Source organism: Chlamydotis macqueenii, chromosome 2 (genome assembly GCF_036417535.1).
Source record: "Chlamydotis macqueenii isolate bChlMac1 chromosome 2, bChlMac1.mat, whole genome shotgun sequence".
NCBI classification, from domain to species: Eukaryota; Metazoa; Chordata; class Aves; order Otidiformes; family Otididae; genus Chlamydotis; species Chlamydotis macqueenii.
This window is the reverse complement of record NC_141557.1, coordinates 9,998,119-10,019,921: the sequence shown is the minus strand read 5'-3', so window position 1 is coordinate 10,019,921 and position 21,803 is coordinate 9,998,119. Positions and strand designations below refer to the sequence as shown.

The 21,803-nt window shown below is 35.4% G+C and overlaps 1 protein-coding gene across 1 annotated transcript in view; it reads left to right on the top strand.

Moving 5' to 3' along the window:
* Positions 1-21,803, top strand: part of NCAPG2 (non-SMC condensin II complex subunit G2) — a 53,013-nt gene that overhangs the window by 22,736 nt on the left and 8,474 nt on the right. The window contains exons 9-23 of the mRNA XM_086741539.1: positions 101-196; positions 4,692-4,817; positions 5,703-5,882; positions 6,910-7,062; positions 11,005-11,227; positions 12,471-12,592; positions 13,075-13,248; positions 14,247-14,317; positions 14,617-14,770; positions 14,944-15,117; positions 15,652-15,768; positions 15,881-16,024; positions 18,769-18,868; positions 19,576-19,760; positions 20,495-20,638. Coding sequence (XP_086597665.1) covers positions 101-196; positions 4,692-4,817; positions 5,703-5,882; positions 6,910-7,062; positions 11,005-11,227; positions 12,471-12,592; positions 13,075-13,248; positions 14,247-14,317; positions 14,617-14,770; positions 14,944-15,117; positions 15,652-15,768; positions 15,881-16,024; positions 18,769-18,868; positions 19,576-19,760; positions 20,495-20,638 — 2,163 coding nt within the window. The remainder of the gene's footprint in view (positions 1-100; positions 197-4,691; positions 4,818-5,702; positions 5,883-6,909; positions 7,063-11,004; positions 11,228-12,470; positions 12,593-13,074; positions 13,249-14,246; positions 14,318-14,616; positions 14,771-14,943; positions 15,118-15,651; positions 15,769-15,880; positions 16,025-18,768; positions 18,869-19,575; positions 19,761-20,494; positions 20,639-21,803) is intronic.

The window sequence follows — 21,803 nt, the reverse complement described above, 5'->3', positions numbered from 1 at the left end:
CTTATCTAAGTGATGAAATGAGAGAACTCTTGCACGTGTCTTGAATGTAGAAAGTACTGTTAAAAATGAAGTTTGGATTTGGCTTGTTTGTTTTTCTCAGATGCTGAGTTATTTTCATAAACAAAGTAAAGTTCGTCAAGGAGTTGAAGAAATGCTCTATAGATTGTATCAACCTATCCTTTGGAGAGCACTGAAGGTAAATATCCTTTTCAGAAGACAGTACTATCTTTCTCCAACTATTGAAGTTTGGGTCCCTCCCAGATGTTGTTTTTAATTATTGCTTTTAGAATAAAATGTCTGTGGAAAAAAAATCAGTATGTTTAGCATTTCAGATATAGCAGAGTAACTTTGCAAGTTGTAATTAAGCGTAGTTTGCACAACGATATTCTATTTTTGTTAATATAATTTACTTCTATAATTCAGTTTTGTTTACAGGTACACAGAGTGCTGTCCAGGATTGCAGTAGACAGTGGGACTAACACTGAGTTTGATATTCTCATCTTCTTCTCAATTTGGGAATTTTTAATGTAATCTTATATTCTGTTTAGCAAGTTCTTTATGAAATGATCAGAGCTTTATTTATCGAAGCCAGAAATGTTCAGATTATTTAGTCTGACCTTCTGATTAATTACCAGCCCTAGAATACAGCTCAATTAATTTATTAGTGTTATTTTAGAAAACATTTTTTTCTAATTTCTCCAGACATCATGCTATCGATGTTCTTTTAATCAAACATTCAGAATGACTTCTAGTACTTTTAAGGTAAGTGTGTGCATCTTCCTGTGGATTGCACGCACGCTCTAAAGGGTACCTACTGCAGTTTACCTGCTCAGTTACACTCCACGATTAAGATAAGCCAAGCTTCCTTCTTTGTGAACAGCTTTTATTTTGTCTGAGGTTATGAAATTCCTTCAGTGAAAGCATACACATATCATTTGTTACAGACAAATGAAGTGCTGTTTAACATATACTGAAGTTTCATTTACTGACTGGTCATATAGCATCTTCTCTAGCCATGAGAGAAGTATTTAAAAACAACTTTAAAAGTTTTTTAAAATGGATTTTATGAGTTACAGGAAGGAGTTGAGACCTGTTTGGTTTCAGCCCTATGATAGAAATTGGAAGATGGACAGACTCATTGCTAGACCAGTATCTTGTTTGGTCTTACATTAAGGATTGTGTCCTGTTGCTTTAGAATTAATATAAACAGGGATTCTTCTGGATGAAACATAAATGTTCTTGCAGCAAGACTGTAGGAGAAATTCCTGATTCCACAACTGGTGCAGATTTTTGACAGCTGCTATTCATACTTTTCACATCAATAATGGTTTCATTACTAGAGCAAATGTGAATTTTAGGAATTTTGGGGGGGTCATTTTTGTTTGTTTGTTTTGTTTTGTTTGGGATTTTTTTGTTGATTTTTTTTTTTTTTTTTTTTAATTTTGTTTTTATCTTGACAGCTTCTACATATGTATTTAAGCACTTCATGCTTAAATCAAAAAGGTCATGGAGAAGTTGTTTTAATACAGCAAAATAGTCCAACTGTTGTTAACATAGGTTTCAGAATGGTAAAGGGAGGATTGTAAAAAATCAAATGCAGCAATTATATGAATCATATAATTATTCAATGCAAGGAAAGATGCTGAATTCCAAATGATTCAGTACCATATTTGTGATTGGTGAAAGGAAATATGTGACTGAACGTCTAAATTTGGCAATTTATTTTTGGATAGGCCACTGTCTTACTGTGTGACTTTTGTGTAGTTAATTTTTCTTTTTTGTATAGTACTGCTGAAACATTTGGTATTTTTAAGGTAACTGTTGCTATGACTCAGAATCTCCATTAGTTTATGATACGGAACTAAGAAGGGAAGCTCATAATTGACCTTACTGGTATGAATTCTACTTCAAACCTTGAAATGTCAGTTTAATTTTAGGTAACCAGTTTGATGCTCCTATTTTAGCCGGTGTACAAGTCCCTAATTTAATATAGTGAAGAACAAATTTTGTTCTAGAACATTGGTTACGGAACAGTAAAGGAACTCATAGAAGGAACTCTTTACTTGCAGAAAGGAAAAAGACTTCAGTTGTAAGATTACAAAGGATTCCAGAACTGTCTATGCTGAAACTACTTGATTTCATCTCTGAAATCTTTAAAATGAGAATGCATATTCATAATAAAGGCATGAAAAAAGATGGAGACGTTGCATAAGGCCTTGTATTATAAAAACTTAAAGTTCCATAAAGGCTGATAAAATATTTATAGTTAAAAGCCACAAAAGAAGCTTGTACGATCTAAGTATTTGCAAAACAAGCAATTTAAGAAGAAACAGATAACATCATTTTTTCATGCCTTTATTATGAAAACTGTCTCATGCAAACGTAGCAGAGATAGTTGTGCAGTGATTGGTTATTAGTATAAGAAGCTATATAAATACAAAAATGTAGATATTTGTTGTAAGATAAGTAGTGGTTAAGCTATTTATCATCAAGCTCAAAAAGTCAAGATTGAAGTCCAGAAAGTCCAGGAATTCAAGCTGTTGAAAGACGTGATTCCTTTAAAGTGCTGTGGGTATTTTTAATCATCCCACACTTTTAAACTAACCTTTATTGGGGAAAAAGTGTTTTAAATAATTTGAAGTTAATTTCAGGACCTGTAATACCAGATGAAACTTAAAAGAAAGCTCTGAAAATTCCCTGGACAACAAAAATTAAATTACTGTTTAAAAAGGTTCTGAAAGTTCCTCAGAATAGTACATGCATAAAGGTAAAGAAATATTAGTCACTTAAATAACTGCAGGCTCCTCTTGCATGGCAAAATCAGCATGGAATAAAATGGGATATAAATTTAAAGTCCTAGGTTCTACCTCTATGAAGACATTTACTCTATTACAAGCTTGAATATGCAAATATATTTGGGATAAATTCCAGTTAATTAAAGGCAGGAATTTAAACTGTGGATGCTCAGTTCAGAATTAAAGTGAGCTTAATAGAATTCAGTGTAATGCACGTAGAAAGTTTATGAAAATTAACTTCCCGGAATGGCCATGGTAGACAAGGTCTAGCTTATTGCACAAAAACATACTTGAATTAATTTTCACATGAAACATTCATGCAGAAGAGCTATTTCACCCTGAATTCACATATTAGCTTGTTATGCATTAATTCTTCAATATAGACAAGCTCAAAGTGAAAGGATTTTCTACAGCTTTGTAAGATTGGATTATAATTATATAATTATATAATTATTATTATAATTGGAATTATAATCTTTTCACTTTTAGACTGTTTGCATTATCCATGATAAATAAAGGAAAACACAAGGCCCTAACTAAAGAATGTATGTATGGGCTTTATTTGCCCTAGTATTAAATTTCGAATTGCTATTATTTTTATTGACTCAAAGCACTTGGAATTTTTTTTGGTTCTTCCCAGAGGTGTGATCCACCATATGAGGATTGGTCCAGAAACGAAATACAAAATAAATTGAAAATTAAGTAATTGCTGCTCATGTCTTTTGTGTTTTTTTTCTGGTTTTATTTGCCATTAATTTATTATGTTCTAAATATTACATGGTTATCTTAGTTTTTCTTTGCCCTGCTTTTGATCTGAAAGACAAGGGAAGAAGAAAACTTGATTATTAGAATAGCCAGGAGGTTCCCTGAACTGTGTCTTATCTTGCTGTTAAGATCAAGCCTACCTTGCTTGTTTCATTAGACTGAATATATATATACAGTGTAATATGTATATTTGTTTGTTTTAACTTGAACCCTTCTCTCTTCCTTCCAAGAGAAGTGAGCACAGGCTCTTATCATTGCACTGTTGTCTTTGATAAATAAAATGTATCTAATGATTAAATTTCAGGTTTCTTCCTGAGACACCTTGAATTTAATCTTTTCTTCATTTCATTGCCTGGTCTCTTCTTCTGTCCTTTGAGTCCACAGAACCAATTATTTTTCACAGACTGAGTGTCTAAATACACACATCTAAATTTTTTTCTTTATATTTGAGGCTCTACAACCAGTGAAATGTATAGCGTAACATGCTGAAAACTATTACAAATGGTAAAATGTCTGAGGATTATGAGGCTTGCATTAGATTTTTGATAAGCTACCTGAAGCTCACAACATGGTCCCATTACTTATGTGCATAGATGCGGAACTGCACGTGTTTATGTTGGATTAAGTTATTCTCCAGGCTTGCTGGTAGTTAGTTTCTAATTACTGTTTTCTTGAAGAAATAGGTTTGAGCTTTTCAATTAAATCGCCTGTCTCTTGACAGGCAATTTAATTAATTCAATCTGCTTAAATTAAAGATTCCTGTATTCTGAAGAGGACCTTTACGGTGACCAAGAGAAATCCCACTGCTTTTAATTTATTCAGCATTACAGAGAGCAGAAGGGCTCTGGCTGTGACTCTTCAGGGTCATTGAAGCTGATACACTGTGAAAGCTGATTGTAATATTAAATTAGGTTTTACTGAATGGGCAGAAATGTAGGGTAATTTTTTTTTTTTAAAACTCATATGTTACTAAAAGTTCTTCTATACATTTAAAAATTAATCTCTTCCATCTACTTCATTAAAAATTCTAACTTTCTAGAAGTGTTTGGAGAGCAGTATTTGACAAGATATGCCTTTTGATATTAACAGTCTGTACTTACTGAAAGATTTTTTTTTCCTTCATTGTAACAGGCTAGAAACTCAGAAGTTCGGTCAAATGCAGCACTTCTGTTTGTTGATGCTTTTCCTGTTCGTGATCCCAGTTTTAACACTGAAGAGATGGACAGTGAAATTCAGAAACAGTTTGAAGAACTTTTTGTAAGTTTTAGTGAAACAAAAAAACCTGTGAAACTTTAATCAAAGCTAACTTAAAAATAAGCTGTTGATGCAATTAAAATTTATGAAATTTATGGATATTTATAGGAAATACAGGCATGTGATGCAGCAAATACAAAAATAAAATACTATTTTAAATTTCTGTACTGTGTTGACAACAGATGACATGCACTATTTTCAACTCTGAAAACGAAATATTTAGAGTTATTAATCTATGAATTAAAGATGCTTTTGAAAGACTAGATGCATGATCTTGATCCTCACTTAAACTGGGATTGGTGAAGAGAGCTTTACATTTAATATGTAAGCATTCAGTGGAAGTTTAGTACTGTATTTCTAAATACTTCTGAAAGGAAATATAATGGAAATAAGAACGTAAAAAAGCTCTTTGCCAAAAAGTCTAGATGGGTGAGAATAGGCATAGTATTTTCATTAAGAAAATGTTTGGGAAATATTGAGTATGGTCTTTAAAAATGTAAACATCAGATATTTGAATGAATTTCAAAGTTTTTATATTGCTGCACAGGAACAGTGGCCAGTGTAAACTCGTATGTAAATAGAAGTCTAAATATTCCTAATTCACACATACAAGACTTAATGTGAGCTAATTTAAAAAAAAAATAATTCAAAAGTCCACTAAAAAATTGGCCAGTATTTGTCTTAATTTTGCTTCTGATTTAAATTTTCTAGTTTGCTTCATAATAAAATGGCTTGAGGGAATATTAATATTACAGTTCTTTCATAGTATGACAATTTGCATAATGATTAAAAAGTAATGGAATGCTATTTGTTTATGATAGGTTAATGTCAAACAGCAGTAGAGGCACAATAATGCATATACTCACATTATCATTCTGTTTGGTTTAGAGTCTCTTAGAAGATCCTCATCCCGTTGTCCGCTCTACAGGGGTACTCGGAGTTACTCAGATAACATCCAAATACTGGGAAATGATTCCTCCAACAATTCTTGCTGACCTTTTAAAAAAACTAACTGGAGAGCTGGCATGTGATGTAACATCTGCAGATGTCCGATGCTCCGTTTTTAAAGTAAATCTTTTTTTCTATATTTAAAATCATGATTGTCATTTTTGTATTTTACGGGTTCCTAGTGTAGGCCACTTTAAGTCAAGGAAATTACTTATTCTTTAAAATTAGGCAATAAAGTTCTCAATACATACAAGTTTTGCACACACTTATAAAAGCTACACCATTGAGATGAACATTGCCTTTTAAAATAGTGACTGTTTGGCTTTGTGACTCAAACACTTTGCAATTCCAGTCTTATATATGTTGTTTGGACCTGATTATTTTTTTATTTTAGCCATTAGAAGTTATCCTTAGACTTGAAAACGTATAAAGGTAGGTTCCAGTATGTTTCAATGTCACTGGTTTTAAACCATCCCAAGATATGCACAATTATGTTATGATGTTGTACCCCGCTTTGTGTTTCTGAGGTTTGGATGAATATAATTGCATACTGGCCTCCTGTGCATTGTTCAGTATGTTAGGATTAGTTCATCTACATGTTTGTGGCATCTGGTAAATAACTAATAGCTTGAACACAAAAATGAACTCCCTAAGCATTATTTTCACTTAAAGATTTTGTGTACGTGTCAATTCAGGTTTAAATTGAAGCTATCTTCATGTTAATCCTATCTTGCTCAACTACAGCCGCATGGAGTCTATATTGGATAAGCAGAAAGTGCTGCTTTAAAAATAACTTGGCAAAAAAAGACGTGGTTTTGATCTGAAATCAGCAGAGTTTAGGGAGCTGGTATTGCTACCACAAAAAATACTTGACACAGTGCCCTCAGGTAAGACTGTGACCTCAGTGTAGATCTGAAGCTGCTTCATCTGAAATGAGTTCGCTGAACACAGTTTGCTGGAAATTTTGAATAACCATAGCCTTTTTTACTAACGAACAGTGTCTGTCCATACTTAATTTAACTTTAGAAGTGTCATGGTCCAGTTCAAAAATTTTTAGCTGCATCTTTTTTTCAAATCTACTCTTTAAATTATTTTTTTTTTTTTTTTTTTTTTTTTTAGCATAATCTTTTTTTTTTTTTTCTTGCAGTGCCTACCAATAATTTTGGACAACAAACTAAGTCATCCATTACTGGAACAGCTCCTGCCAGCAGTCAAACACAGTCTTCATGACAATTCAGAGAAAGTGCGAGTGGCTTTTGTTGATATGCTGCTGAAAGTTAAGGCTACCAAGGCTGCTAAGGTAGGATAAGTGACACTTGATAAGTAGCAAGGAGAAAAAATCAAGGCATTTATTTAAAAAAAAAAAAGTACTTTTTGAGACTACTGCAGTCTTCCTAAAAGAAAGAAAATACATGCTTGATGTAGTAATACTCTTAATTTCAGGTTTTCCCCTCTTCATATATTTAAGCATATAACTGAGTTCATTTCTAAGATTCATGGGTTCCGTTGTTAGTCACTTCTGACCATTTTAAAGGTTTTGCTCCAAATGTAGGTAGTGCAGAAGTACTTCTTTCCAGTGATTTTGTGAAGTCTACTGAAATTATGGTGTCCATGAAAAATCTTTTTCAATAAATAAATAAATTGTGAGTAGTCCTGGTGAGCTTTCAGCCTTTCCATAGCTGTTCTTCAAAGAAAAATGAATTATATGAGAGAGTACTGTGTCTGGATATTACTATGGCAGAGATTTCATAGACATGCTGGGAAGTTTGCTCTTTAGTTGAGCCAAGTACACTCTTCTCCTTTTCGTCTTCCCCACGTTTTTGACTAGTTTGGGATGATTAGTGGTCCAGTGGCCTCTCTGTGCTTGCCGGCTTTTTTTCAGCGGCTGCTGGCATCACAAGCGCTCAGCAGACCTTTTCCTCAGCCTGTTTCTGTCTTCCCTGCCCTCTCGTGGCCATGCCCGGGCGGAGCAGTCGGTACCGCCGCTCTTCCAGCTGGCTAGCTCAAGTCAGGCCCCCCACCTTCTAAAGGCTTAACGCCTTTACCGAATTGCTTTTTAAATTTTTATTTACCTATTTTTATGATTTCTGTTTGTCTTTCGTGGGCATGTGCTTCGGGATTTTGGTATCTTTTTATAGCAATTTGGAACGAACTTTGTGTTCTGCTGTGGTGTCTTATTCTGGATTATACTTTCCGGCCTCAGGCATTGTAGTGTCTTTGAGCGCTTTCTCCACCCTCTGCTGATAATGGTTTCCTAATTTCAATTTTATTTTAATCGTGTTTTTGTCTCTTGTTAAGCCTAATTATTAGGACATGCTTAACTTGTGCTAGTCACATACACTATATGAAGTCAAAGGCATGAATTGCTGTTTATCAGGAGATAATTAAATAAATTGGTTTGTCAGATTTTTAAGGTTTCAGTACTCAAGGAACACATCTATCTCTAACACAGGAATTACCTACTTGCCGAATGTGTGCATTGCAGCTTTGATGACAGGACCTGAAGGTGATTTTGGAATTGGGAATTTTTGACTTCTTGCATACGTTCAGGATAAGGATTACAATAATGCAACAGCAAGTTTAGTACTTCCATAATACGTAGTGGTCTTCCAGTACCTAAAGGGGGCCTACAGGAAAGACAGGGAGAAACTCTTCAGCAAGGCCTGTTGTGACAGGATGAGGGGTAATGGTTTTAAAACAGAGGGAGGTAGATTCAGATTACACATAAGGAAAAAGTTTTTTACAATGAGTGGTGGAACACTGGCACAGGTTGCCCAGAGGTGGGGGATGCCCCATCCTTGGAAACATTCAAGGCCAGGTTGGTCGGGGCTCTGAGCAACCTGATCTGTTTGGAGATATCCCTGCTCCTTGCAGGGGGATTGGACTAGATGACCTTTAAAGGTCCATTCCAACCCAAACTATTCTATGATTCTGTATCTCAATGCATCGATTAGGCACAGAAAATGTGAAATTAAGACAAGCACTGCAAGTTCAAGCTGTTATCACTCAGACTGTCAGCATGAAAAGTTTCCAGCAGAATCCTAGCAGCGTTTGCGTATCTCCTGACATTAACAATGTGCAGCTGTACTGTTACTTAGACAATTGGTTTTTGTTGTTAAGATTATTGGAAATAAGTGAAGGAGACAATTTCAGAGTTATAAATAAGTGGTAGTTCTCTGAAAGAGAACTTTTCTTCACCAAAGTTTCTGCTTCAGGAGGTTCTAAAGCCAGACTTTACCAGGTAAAACTTGAGATAGAATGGCAGAGTATCAATGTGATGCTGGACTTCACACTGATGGTGCCTCTGTGTTAGGAGATCTATCACTTGTTGGCAGAATCAGCAGAAATAACAGACCATGGAACTATTCTGAAAGTATTGGACCCTGAAATCTTAATCATTATTTCTGTCATATTCTCATGTAATTTGCCGCCATTAAAGACAGAGGAAAAAGATAATTCTCAACTTCAGGGATTTTTTTTTTTTAGGTATTAATTCATTCTTTAGGCATAACCTGGGTCATGGCAATCCCAGGCACAAATACAGGCTGGGCAGGGAATGGATTGAGAGCAGCCCTGAGGAGAAGGACTTGGGAGTGATGGTGGACAAGAAGCTTAACATGAGCAGGCAATGCGCCCTTGCGGCCCAGAAGGCCAACCGCATCCTGGGCTGCATCAAGAGGAGCGTGGCCAGCAGGTCGAGGGAGGTGATTCTCCCCCTCTACTCTGCCCTGGTGAGACCCCACCTGGAGTACTGCGTCCAGTTCTGGAGCCCCCAGCACAAGAAGGACATGGACCAGTTGGAGAAGGTCCAGAGGAGGGCCACGGAGATGATCAGAGGGCTGGAGCACCTCTCCTATGAGGACAGGCTGAGAGAGTTGGGGCTGTTCAGCCTGGAGAAGAGGAGGCTCTGGGGAGACCTGATAGCGGTCTTCCAGTACCTCAAGGGGGCCTACAGGAAAGATGGGGAGAGGCTGTTTAGTAGGGCCTGTTGCAATAGGACAAGAGGTAATGGTTTTAAAATAGAGGGAGGTAGATTTAGATTAGAAATTAGGAAAAAATTTTTTACGATGCGAGTTATAGAACACTGGAACAGGTTGCCCAGAAAGGTGGTGGAGGCCCCATCTCTGGAAACGTTCAAGGCCAGGCTGGATGAGGCTCTGAGCAACCTGATCTAGTTGGGGACGTCCCTGCTCCTTGCAGGGGGGTTGGACTAGATGACCTTTGAAGGTCCCTTCCAACCCTAACCATTCTATGATTCTATGATAACGGATATCTTGCAGCCACTCTGTGCTTTACTTTTATGTAGAAAAAGATTCAGATCTTCTAAAGGAAGGATCAGGTTTACAGAAAAGAAAAAAAAATCCTAGTAAATGTTAGATGTTTTGTCAGTAGCTTCCAATTTATTTAAAAACTGTAATATAGATCTCTGGTAAATCCTGGGATTATTTTAATGCTTACTCCAAGGACCTTTTTTTTTATAATTCTAGTAAAGACACTGGTAGTTTGAAATCACAGGGGAATTAGCTGCTGCAAATATTTCTACTCAAGAATAAAACAATGTTTTTCAGTACCAAGAAACCCTACTTTTTGGTTTTTTATTTTCTTTTTTGTCTGAAAGTGCACAGCATAATTAATTCAAGATCTTCTCACAAAAATTACAAACACGAGTGGTATTACTGCTGACATAGAAAGCTGTTTATTCTTTCTGAATATTAGCCTTCGATTACTGTGTTACAAATAAGCTAGAGCTCTGCTAATGATGGGATGCACTTAGGGTTTAGGATGGGTTTGGAAAGAGTTCTATTCTATACAGATTTTTAGGGTATATACCATACTTGTAGGTTGTTTGGTCCTACTTTGTCCTATGATGAGAATATGACACATGGCATGTAATGACAAATAATTATATTTTGTGGTGATTTTTGTAGAGTAATTCTATGGAATTTTATTAGCATTGCAGGTATATCGAGCTGGAATTGCTTGAACCAGAATTTCACTAGTCTATCAGAGATAGCAGGAGATTTAGAGGTGTGTCAGAACAGTAAAGTAGCATTTTTACAGAGGTATGTGACCTCAAGTAAATGCTGGTATTTTGGTAAAAATTAAAAATGCTTGTTCTTCTCTGGTAAATGCTATTTATATTTGTTGAAACTTTTTATGTGGACAACATTTAATAAAGGTGATTGTGTTTTCCTCTTTATTTTTTTAATCTCTTTTCGTATCTTTTTCTTACTTTAAAAAGTTCTGGAAAATCTGTCCCATGGAACATCTTCTGGCTCGTCTTGAAGTTGATTCACGACCTGTGTCACGACGCATAGTGAATCTCTTATTCAACTCTTTCTTTCCCATTAACCAACCTGAGGATGTGTGGTGTGAGCGCTGTGTTACTCTAATCCAGATGAATTCAGCAGCAGCTAGAAAGTTCTACCAATATGCTTACGAATATACTGCCCCCACCAATATAGGTAAAGTACAAAATCTTATGAGTTTTTGGAAATACTAATATCACACCATGTAATTGCTTTTAAATTTTTTTCTCTGCTACAAGTATGTTGTTGCTAGATATTTTGTTTTTAGTATAATATGAGTTTGTAGTTTTCTAAATTCTTGACACCAGCAATGAGCCCTGCTGACAACAGTCATAAACTTTTTCAACTATGAAGAGACCAAAGCTTTTTGTTTCTGCTCTTATTTTCTGTGCTATACTCTCTAGCTGGTCGTGTTATCTGGCCTGTCTTTTCTCCTTTCTCCTTACATGTACGTTAAAACTATCTAAGTTGATTTTTTTTTTTTTTTTATCATGCAGAAATAAAATACCCTAGTGTCTCACGTGATTTGAGATCTTTATGTGGAATATTCTATAGAAGGTGAAAAATATTTATCTGATTATCTGGGATTTGTGGATCAGTAGTATTTTCAGGTTGCTCAGAGAAAATCCAGAAAGTCCTCCTTCCTATTAAAAGCTTCAGAAACTTTCAATGAAAAGGATATGTACTGCACAGAATATAGCTGCTTTTTAAAAAGTGCTGTTGAACAAAATAAAATCAGGAAAATTTGTTTCAGAGGAGTTCTGATACTACAAAAACAAAGTAGTCAGATGGAATGACTTGGGTAAACTGCACAAGCCATTGCCCCTTGACGGATCGTCTTACCTTGGTTAAGGTAGTTTTGAAATAAAATGTGCTAGTGTATTTCAGCTAGTCATACTTTCACTAGAGTGGACATAACCCTTCCACTTTTATCTAGAGATGAGCTCCTTATTAAGGACTGCAATGGTTAGGCTACTACATCTTTTATAAATAATTGGAATTGCCATTGGAGGGGATATATTATTGAACATAGGTCATTAAATTAATAGCTATGCCAGATGAATGTAGGAATGGTGTGAGTTTCCTCTGATCCTGATTTGATATGGTGGTAGTTGGTTTGGGGTTTTGTTTTGGTTTTTTTTGAGTAGACTTTTTAAACAATAAATGTATAGGTCCTGATGATAATATTGCCATTTCTTCTTCATACTTGAGGATATAAAACATTTTCACACTTTCTATTTCCTTTTGCCAGGAAATTTTATCTTTTTTTCCTAGTTATTTCTGGTTCTGTTGCCTGCTTTTCAGACTGGCTTTTCAACATTACACTTAGAAGCATTTACTAGCAACATTTTTAACAAATAGTAAATGTCTAATTTATTCTTATTGTATTTAAATGTAGCTAAATTGATGCTTACTATTCGGCGCTGCTTGAATGCTTGCATCCAGAAAGCAATGAAAGAGAGTCTTCATGATAGTGATGGTGGTGGTGATGATGATGAAAGTGAAAAGGAGAATACAAGTGTAAGGAAGTCCACTTTATGATAAGTTCTGGTAACTGTTTTTCTGTGGTGCTTAATTTGAGATAAAGACAGTTAATGATATGACAGAAATCTGAAGGAAAGCAGTTGGGCATCTGTGGAATTAGAAGTGGAGGACTGCCGTTATGGTGTTTTCATGCCCTGCAATAGCAGAGATATGGTGAAGTAGCTAGAATAAGATAGAAGGAATATGAAGCATATTTTAAATGAATACTTCCCTAATTCCAGTACTAATTATAAATCAGCCTGATTTTGCAATTAAATTATTAAAAAAATTAATGTCGCAAGATGACTCAAGTTATACAGTGAGAGTAAGAATGAATCATTGAGTTCATTTTGTACAACAAACACAATGCCTTTGTGAAATGAATAGATGGATTTTCAGGGTTTTTTGAAACCTTACTTTAACCTAGACTTATATTTGATAATATAATAGGTAATATCATATAGGTGTTTGTATTTCAGGTGTTGAATAATGTGTTGTCAATAAATGATGCAGCCAGCATGGCAAGCTTATTGGAGATTATTGTTATTCTCTGGAGAAGTATTCGCAAAGCACTAGATCACAATGAAGATGCCAAAGATTATGCCATCAGAAAATTTGCTTCTGTACTTCCTGAATACTTTAAAGTATTTAAGGTAAAGAAAGCCTAGATTTTCTTGCAAGTGCTTAGTATTTTCTTCAGATGCTTTCATGTGTTATGTATTTATCCGTTTACATGACCTTAAGTACAGTTTTTCATTGTTGCTATAAACCATAAACAATAACAACCACAAATTACTAGAAGCTATTCTCCAATTGCAGTATCGGACTGATGAACTATTATCTAAATAGTCAACATGGAAATACTTAGGCAATTAATTGCTCTCCTCCTAAAGCTTTTATAGGATTCCATTCTTTTGAATGTTTTTGGAACTTTTGGAAGCCAGTAACTGAAGATGTGCTATCGCAGAATAAATACTTAGTGTACATGAAAGTCCACGTTTTTCTACACGTTCCCCCCCAAACTATTCCACCACCACCACTTCTTATTATGATCCAGATGCTGAAACAGACAGCTGAAGCAGCTGAGGCTCCTTTTTCACTTTCCTGTCTTTGGTTTCTGCTAATTTGATTCTGCTCTCTAATGATCTTTTGATGCACTTACTTACTGGTTTGATATAAGCAATTAATTAAAATCAGCCATTTTGGTATTTTCAGTCTTCTTGATCCGATTAATTGTTCTAGTGTTATTCTTCAGGATGCTATCTCTTGATAGTGGCTAATGGTATCTGCTGGATACTATTGAAAGGATTATCTACTGGAAATCTTTTTTTTTTTTTGTTTATAGCTTTTATGCTGAAGTATACTGAGTTATGCTGGCTATTATACTTAACAACATTCAAGTTTGCTTTAGATAATCAGGGAGTGGAAAGCAATTAATTGCTACATAATATTCTGCAGCACAAGTATACCAAATGCTCTCTCTACCCTGAAATCACATGTTGTTATGAGCTTCTTTAATTCCGTTTCTAGTGAAAAAAGAGAAATCCTTAATTTGAGATAATTTAATCATACTTTTTCAGTACTATCTTTAGTTTTGTGTGCATGTGTGTATCTGTACATGTACATGCGTACTGTTCTTTTTTTATCCTAGGATGACCGTTGCATGACACCATTGGTTATTCTGGCATCCTTTATGCCCCCTGCTGCTATTCCTACATTCAGGTACTGTTTTAAAATCCAAAATATGAATTGCAAAAAGACTCTTGACTTTTTTTGACTTTGCATTTGTTAATTTGTTGACTGAATTTGTTAATTTTTCACAACTTGACATATTAAATGTCCATTTGGGTAAATTAATCCAGTAAACAAATTTGATACATTAGTAAAATCTGTAAGGTGCAAATATACCTTTGAGCCATTGATGAATCTTTTTTAGTTTCATACTGTTTGATTTTCTTTCAATTATTTCTGTGCTTATGGATGTAAAACTAATGTGTCTTGTTTGTTGGTTTTGTTTTAAGCTGTGGTGTGATCTCCAGACTCAGAAATATTGACAATGGAGCTGACCAAAGCAAATATTCCACCCTGATAGACTGCATGTGTCGCTGGGGTCAAGTGGGACATGTTATGGAATTAGCCTGTGATTGGTTGTCTGACACACTGACTCCAAGAAAGGTGTGCATATGCATATGTCAAAGAATTAAGGAATTGCTAGGCATCATGCTGCTTTTTTTTTTTTTTTTTCAATCCAAGAAGCCTCTTTAGTGCCATATTATTCTGCTTTGGAATTAGTCGTAAAGTAAGATACTAACATTTTTGTACTGATTTCGTGCTTTCTTCTCATTTAGAGTATTAACACATCTGAACGACGAGTACGTATCCATGTAACAGATGAATCGAAGCCGGAATTAGCACTTGATTATATTGAATATTTATTGACTCATCCTGTTAATCGTGGTTGCCTACTCTCTGTTCCTAAAAAGAAACTGGAGAAGCTTTTAAAAATTCTCAGCGCTGCAAAGGTAGTATTCTCTTTACCATAAACAGTGCTTATAAAATAGTACTTAACATCATATATTGCCTGAGTCAAATGAAAGGCCTGCAAGAATAAATAACTAAGCTTCATGATCCCTTCATCCCTTTTATGAAAAGGTTTTCCTTTTGACTTGTACTTCAGACAAAGTACTTCATATCAAAGTACTATACTAGTTCAGAATTGTTAATAGATGGCATATTTTAATCAGGTTGTCATTTTTAGATGTCTTAAAATTCTTGTGATCTAGTGTTGAGCATTTTTAAGGGACCTGACTTTTGGAATGTACATGTAAGGAATAGTCTGAAAATTAGCTATGGCATTGAAAAATGAAAGTAATTGAAAGAATGCCATTGGTTTTGGAGTTTTGTTTTGTTTTGTTTTTTGTTGTTGTGGGGTCTTTTTTGTTGTTGTTAGTTTTTTTGCTTCTTTTTAAAAATCTTTGTTTAACATTGTTGAGAAAAGAAACATTTGAAAGGATTTTCTGGAAAATATAATAGGAATGTAAACCTTGATATTTCAGAAAGTTCTTGACTCAATTCTGAAAGCAACTGATGCAGTTCCTGGTAGCTGCAATCAAGCAACTGGCCTAAAAGCCTTCAGCCTCTTTTGCAGGTTGAGTATTCATCTTCAGAACAAGGTATGGTGATACCTTTGCAGTATAAGCTGCAAGTATAAGGAAATTCCAAAAGAATTGGAAAGAAAATTGCTAAACTTCTTTTTTTTTTTTTTTTTTTTTTTTTTTTTCCCAGTTTTCTGAAGAAGGAAAAGATTACCTCTCACTTCTGAAGGAGACAGGTGCTTGGATAGAAAGTCAAGTTGTACCTTTTATACTAGCAAATGATCAAGAGGATGACATTTCAAAACATGGTCGTGTTTCTGAATTAATTATCCAGGTTAGAGGTCTCTTATAAATCAAACTGCTGCCAGTCTGAAAAGCCATATATGTAGCAATTGTATACTGACAAACATAGTGCACTGGAGTTTTTGGAGTCCAGCAAGTGAATGACCTAATGAAATACAGTCCTGATTGTTCTGAAGTTAGAGTTGTGCTTTTGCTATTCCTTTGCTTAAAATCACACACCTTTTTTTTTTTCTTTAAATTACTTTGAGCCTAGTTATAACCTTTATGCTTTATAAATATAAAAATACATAAATATAATTGCACATACCTTAGCCATTAAATGAAGTAGTCAACGATACTTTGTTTTTATCTAGACTATTTTCACCTACCAGTGGATAATATATATTCTCATCATATATGCTGAAGTGAGGATGGAACATGTTTTATGTTTCACACTCATGCAAATGCCCGTTCAAGAAATGGGCAGGCACAGCAGGCAATGTAACCCGAGTCTCCTAAATTTTAGGTTTCTAACAAGTAATTCTTGTCCTCAGTGTCTCATACGCCATATTAAATAAAGGTAATGTTGATACTATTTTATGAAAAGCACGTTAATGTAAAGATTGTCACTGAATCTCAGTTCTGAAAAGGAGAAGAAAATTAGTTACTGAAAACAAGGGTATAGTTAACGTGATATAGAATCATAGAATGGTTTGGGTTAGAAGGGACCTTCAAAGGTCATCTAGTCCAACCCCCCTGCAAGGAGCAGGGACATCTCCAACCAGATCAGGTTGCTCAGAGATATGCTAGCACTTAATAGCCTGTTCTTCTGTACTGTTTTTTTTTATTCTTCTGTCATTTCCATTCCTCCTGGAAATGACACAAAATCACTGCAGCTGCACACATAGTGTTGAAAAGCACAACAGAGGATGACTTAGAGGACCAGGAAAGTGGTGCGATTATGAGAGAGGATTTAGATCTAATTGTGTTTGCTTGCTTGCTTTCTTCCTTCCTTCCTTTCCTTCCTGCTTTCCCAAAAGAAATAGGTAAAATTATACCCTGAGGAATTCAGTATGCTTTATTCTAGTGCTGAGTCCCACAGAACGTACCTTTGGAAGTCAGCAGAGAGGTAGGGTCTGAGTTACCTGGGAATTTAATAATTAAGAGGTCAGTCTTGTACTAAATCCTGCTGCTGCAGCCAAATGGCTTTTTGGAAAGAATAGAGATAGTAAACTCAAACTAGTGTTACAGTTGTTCCTGGTAGATTCCCTGTGTGTTTTATATGCTATTGTCTCTTCTCAGTGAATGAAAAATTTGGTATGCATATCATAACTCTTTTGTGGCTATTTTTCTATGCCTTTGGAGGCATAGAACTCAACCTTACAGAAAGACAATATACAAAATAGGGAAACTACCAGCACTACCAGAATGTTTACGATCAATTTCCTAGGTTTGAATACAAAATGAAAGTGAAACTTTATTGATAGGCAATAAGATAGGCAGTTGTCACCTGTAAATGCATCTGACATATTACTTAACTAGCCAGTAGTGAAACATAATGAGCTTTACTAGCAGATCTTAAAGTCCATTTGCATAATTATTTCTAGAGAAGAAACTGAGGTGTAAAGACTGGTATGACTTGTCTGAAGTCAGGAAGAGAATACAGGCCTCTTGCATCTCTTATGATAAGCCACGTGCTTGTAAAGCTGCTCCTATTTGCTTCTCACCTTGTATACTGTTTTTTTATTGGGATGAGGTACGGATTGTGTTTTTAATTGTTTGAAGTGTATATATGGCAACAATGCTGACATTAAAAGCAGACTTAGTTTGTCTCAATATATCCATATAACATACAATAATTACAGTTGCTTCTTTAATATTGTTGCATGTGAGAGGGCACTGGGATGTCTTTTCTTTTTGCACTGACACTTTTACACTTTCCCTGTGACATATCCCATTCTTTCCCATTTCACCCTTCCTTCTCTGCTTGGTCTGTTACTCAATTTTGCACTTACTGCTATGGGCAGGGATTCACTGAGGCACCGTTCTCTTTAGGGCACTGATTTGTTGAATGGGGCCCTCTGACACAAACCCCAGTGTCATCGCTGACAGTGTCCCTTTCCCCTTATCTTAATTTGCCCCTCATAGAAAGCATTTGATTATATGTGAATTTTTTTAAGTAGTTTTAAATTGTCTTCTGTTACATTCCCCTCATATATCACTTAACCCAGGGTTAATTTCAGTATTGAGCTATGGGTCCTTTCAGATTTTGGTCAAGGGAAAGATTTGGACTAACTTCAGTTACAGTCGATGCCCTTAAACAACCCAGCTCATGTATATGTAAAGTGATTAAAATTTCTCTACTCTACTTTGTCTATACATTAGTATTATAATCTGTTTAGTAGGTAACATATGTGTCTCCATAGGGAAAAGTTCTTTTTGTATGCTGTTTTCAATTTTGCTATTCCAGATAGGTAGAGATGTCATATTCTGCCTCGGTAACTGTTAGGTATCAATGCCTTTAATAATATGAGCCTGAGTAAAAAAGACAGAGGATTTACTGCCTTTTGAGAAACTATTTACTGGAGGTAAGAGGAATGGAAGCATTTGGAGAACTGTTGGGGACTCCTGCTTTTCAGAGTTTGCGAACTGAGTTTGCAAAGTTAACTCTGAGTAGATGCAACAGCTTTCAAGGCAACTTGGCTAAAATTTCATTATTTTTTTATTTTTAGGTTTTACTGAACAGTTACTTTATATAAATTTTGTTTCTCATGTACATCTGCATGTCTTTTCTAGGTGTACCTGACAGTATGTAAAGATGTCATAATGGTTGGCCTTGGAAATCTCATGTTTCAAGCACAGCTTTTGGATATGGGTCTTTTGCTTATACAAACAGGTACAATATTTGTACTAACATCAACATCTCCATATATACTTAGCTGACTTTTCTTATATTAGCAGAACTGTTAGCAGAAACTAGGCTCATTTTGGAGCCTGTTTCTCAAAAAACAAAGTCTACAGCTTGTGCTAGCTAGTACCAAGAATACAGTCAAAAGTCACAGCAGCTTTTCAGGAAACTGAAAACAAGCAGAGAACCAACCCAGAACCATGTCACTGTTGATAACTAATGTTTCTTCCTTGCTCTTACATTCCAGTTATTCCTATATAATTCAGAGCAGGCCGGGACATGGGGGGTGTGTGTGTGTGTGTGTCTGTACATGTGTGTGTATATATATGTAAAATGATATGTGTACATTGATATATATCAGTATGCCTTAGGAGACAACGTTGTAGTGCTATTTAAATTTGGCTCACATTTGGAAAGTTATGTCTACAGTACAGACACAATTAGAGCTCAATTCCTGAAGAAATATGCAATTTTAGTCCCTATACTTCAAGGATTGGAGGGAACACTGCATTTATACTTAAAATATTGATTGAACTATAGGAAAATTGTAGCTAAGGCTGCTCAGAAACTAAATATATCGTCTACATTTGTAAACTATAGCTATTTATGGTATATAACAGAGTTTCATTCTAAGCTTGCACCTGAATAATGTCTCATTACAATTTTTATGTTGTGGTATTTTTCTCTTTCTCTAGAGAGAGGTGGCTTTTATGCTCCAGTGTTACTATATGCTCTAAAAGAAGTTATTGAGGCTTCTTTAACTCAGAATACTGAGACAGATGAAGTGGCAAATCTTTTCCATGCTGTACAGACTGTCTTCCAGAAAGTTTTAGAATGTGTGGCATGTAGACTCAAGAAACAGCAGGAAGAAGGGCTTCAGGTATCATATTACATTTGAAATTGCTACTTAATGTGTAGATTAATGCACACTTTCTACGTGAACGTGTTATATTTAAATACTTTGAGGTTATTTGAGTTTACATCTGATTAAATTTTCAGTTAAATTTTCTGTTTCCTCGTTACCAATGGATATTTTTATACAGTGTTGGTCTCATCATGACAGAAAAACTAGTAAATTGGAGAACAATGTATTCTGCTACCAATGATTCCAGTACTCAAAGGTTATTAATCTTACCTGCAAATAAATGAACTTTCCAGAGCAAAGAATTCGACTATATTTATTATGATCTTCGAAGGGAGGAGAAATTGTCATTATTTTATTTCTTTCTTTCATCCTTAGTTATATCAGCTTCAAAATACGTAAGATGCCTTAAAGTTCTTCAAAACCTCCTATCTTCACAGAAAAGTTAGCTTCTTGTATTTTTTAGCAGGGACTAGATAGTAGTGGATCACTCCTGAAAATTTGATGGTCTGCTTTTCAGGACTTCCGGAAAACGTTCAGTTATTTTTTGTTGCAACGATTGTTTTTTTCTCTCAAATTTATAAGTAGACTTCCAAAACATGTTGCTGACTCCCCCGCTAATCCCAGGTGTCTAGAATACCTCACTAACTTTCAAGGTGTGATCTGCACTTCTTCACAGAGAAGTTTGCTGAAATATTTCCATTATACTCAAGCAATCTGAAAAAAACTGATCTATTTTTCTTTGGTTTTAGTTGATTCACTCTATTCAAATGCCTCTTGGAGAATTCATACATGCAGTTCAGTGCTGTCATTCATCTTGCCCAGCAATTCACCAAGGTGTACTCTCTACTCTCCTGGCTGCAATAGTAGCAGAGATAAATTATGTGCTACAGAAGGTAGAGTTAATACTGACTTTTTTTTTTTTTACACTTACTGCTTTTTAGATGTGATGTTGGAACAATAGAACTATGTTCAGAAAGTGTGATGTTTGTACTGCAGATCAAGATTTTTTGTGTGTGTTGGCATGGAACAAACAGGAAATTTTACTTGCCATAATTTCATATTACAGTGCATCTCCCAGATTTATGAATACAGCTGTGTAAAAACAGGGTTGTCATGATACCTAGTTCACTATCTGCCTCTGACAGAAGAATTTAGGAATTAGGCAGTGTTGGAGATTAATGACATGGTTTTTGAGGTGTTCTTTCTATGTGTATTTGTACTGGGTCTGGCAGCGAGGGAGTTAACTTTCTTTACAGCAGTCCCTATGGTGCTGTGGCTTTTTGTCAGTACAACAGTGTTGAGGGGACACAGCCAAGGCAGTTGACCCAAACTGACCAAACGCATATTCCATATGCACAATGTTGTGCTCAGCCATAAAAGCTCAGGGAAATGAGGAGGAGGAAGGGAGATTGTTATAAACCTACCTCACTTGGTCTCACCCAGCATTAGGGAATTTAAGAAGTGAACCACTGATCTCTGAAATATTACAGTGCCCTATTGTTGGAACTGTCCCTTGAGATTCTGTAATCCTGTTCCAAAGCAGGCTGATGTCCTGCTTGGCACCGATCACTTGTGGATTCTCTGCTTCAATAGAGATCCATTTCTTATACCACATCTTTTCTTTTTTTTTTTTTTTTTTTCATTCCTCTATTTTTTTGTCTAGAGGGTTCCAACTATCCAATCTGAGTTTCTCTGTAAAGTAAAGAAAGAAGCTTTTAATACTGTAAAGCATAATTAGACAGAGGTTATGTGCCAAAAGTCCAAGGAACCATTACTGTCCTTGAAGAAGGGTAACATTCCTAATGCATGTTCCTAATGAATGTAGTGTTAGGAGAAAATATGGCCAGTAAGATTGGAAGCTTTAAGAACTAACAAGGAAGAGCAGAGGTTCTTTAGCACAGGCTCTACTCTTACTGTGGATGCTAGCTATGTCAGAAATAGAGCAATAAACGGTTACCAGAAAGTACCAAGTACAACAGAGCTGCTGCTAAGATTCTGTGTTACAGAAAGAAGTCAAATAATACTGGAGATTTACCTGCAAATATTACTGTATCAGCC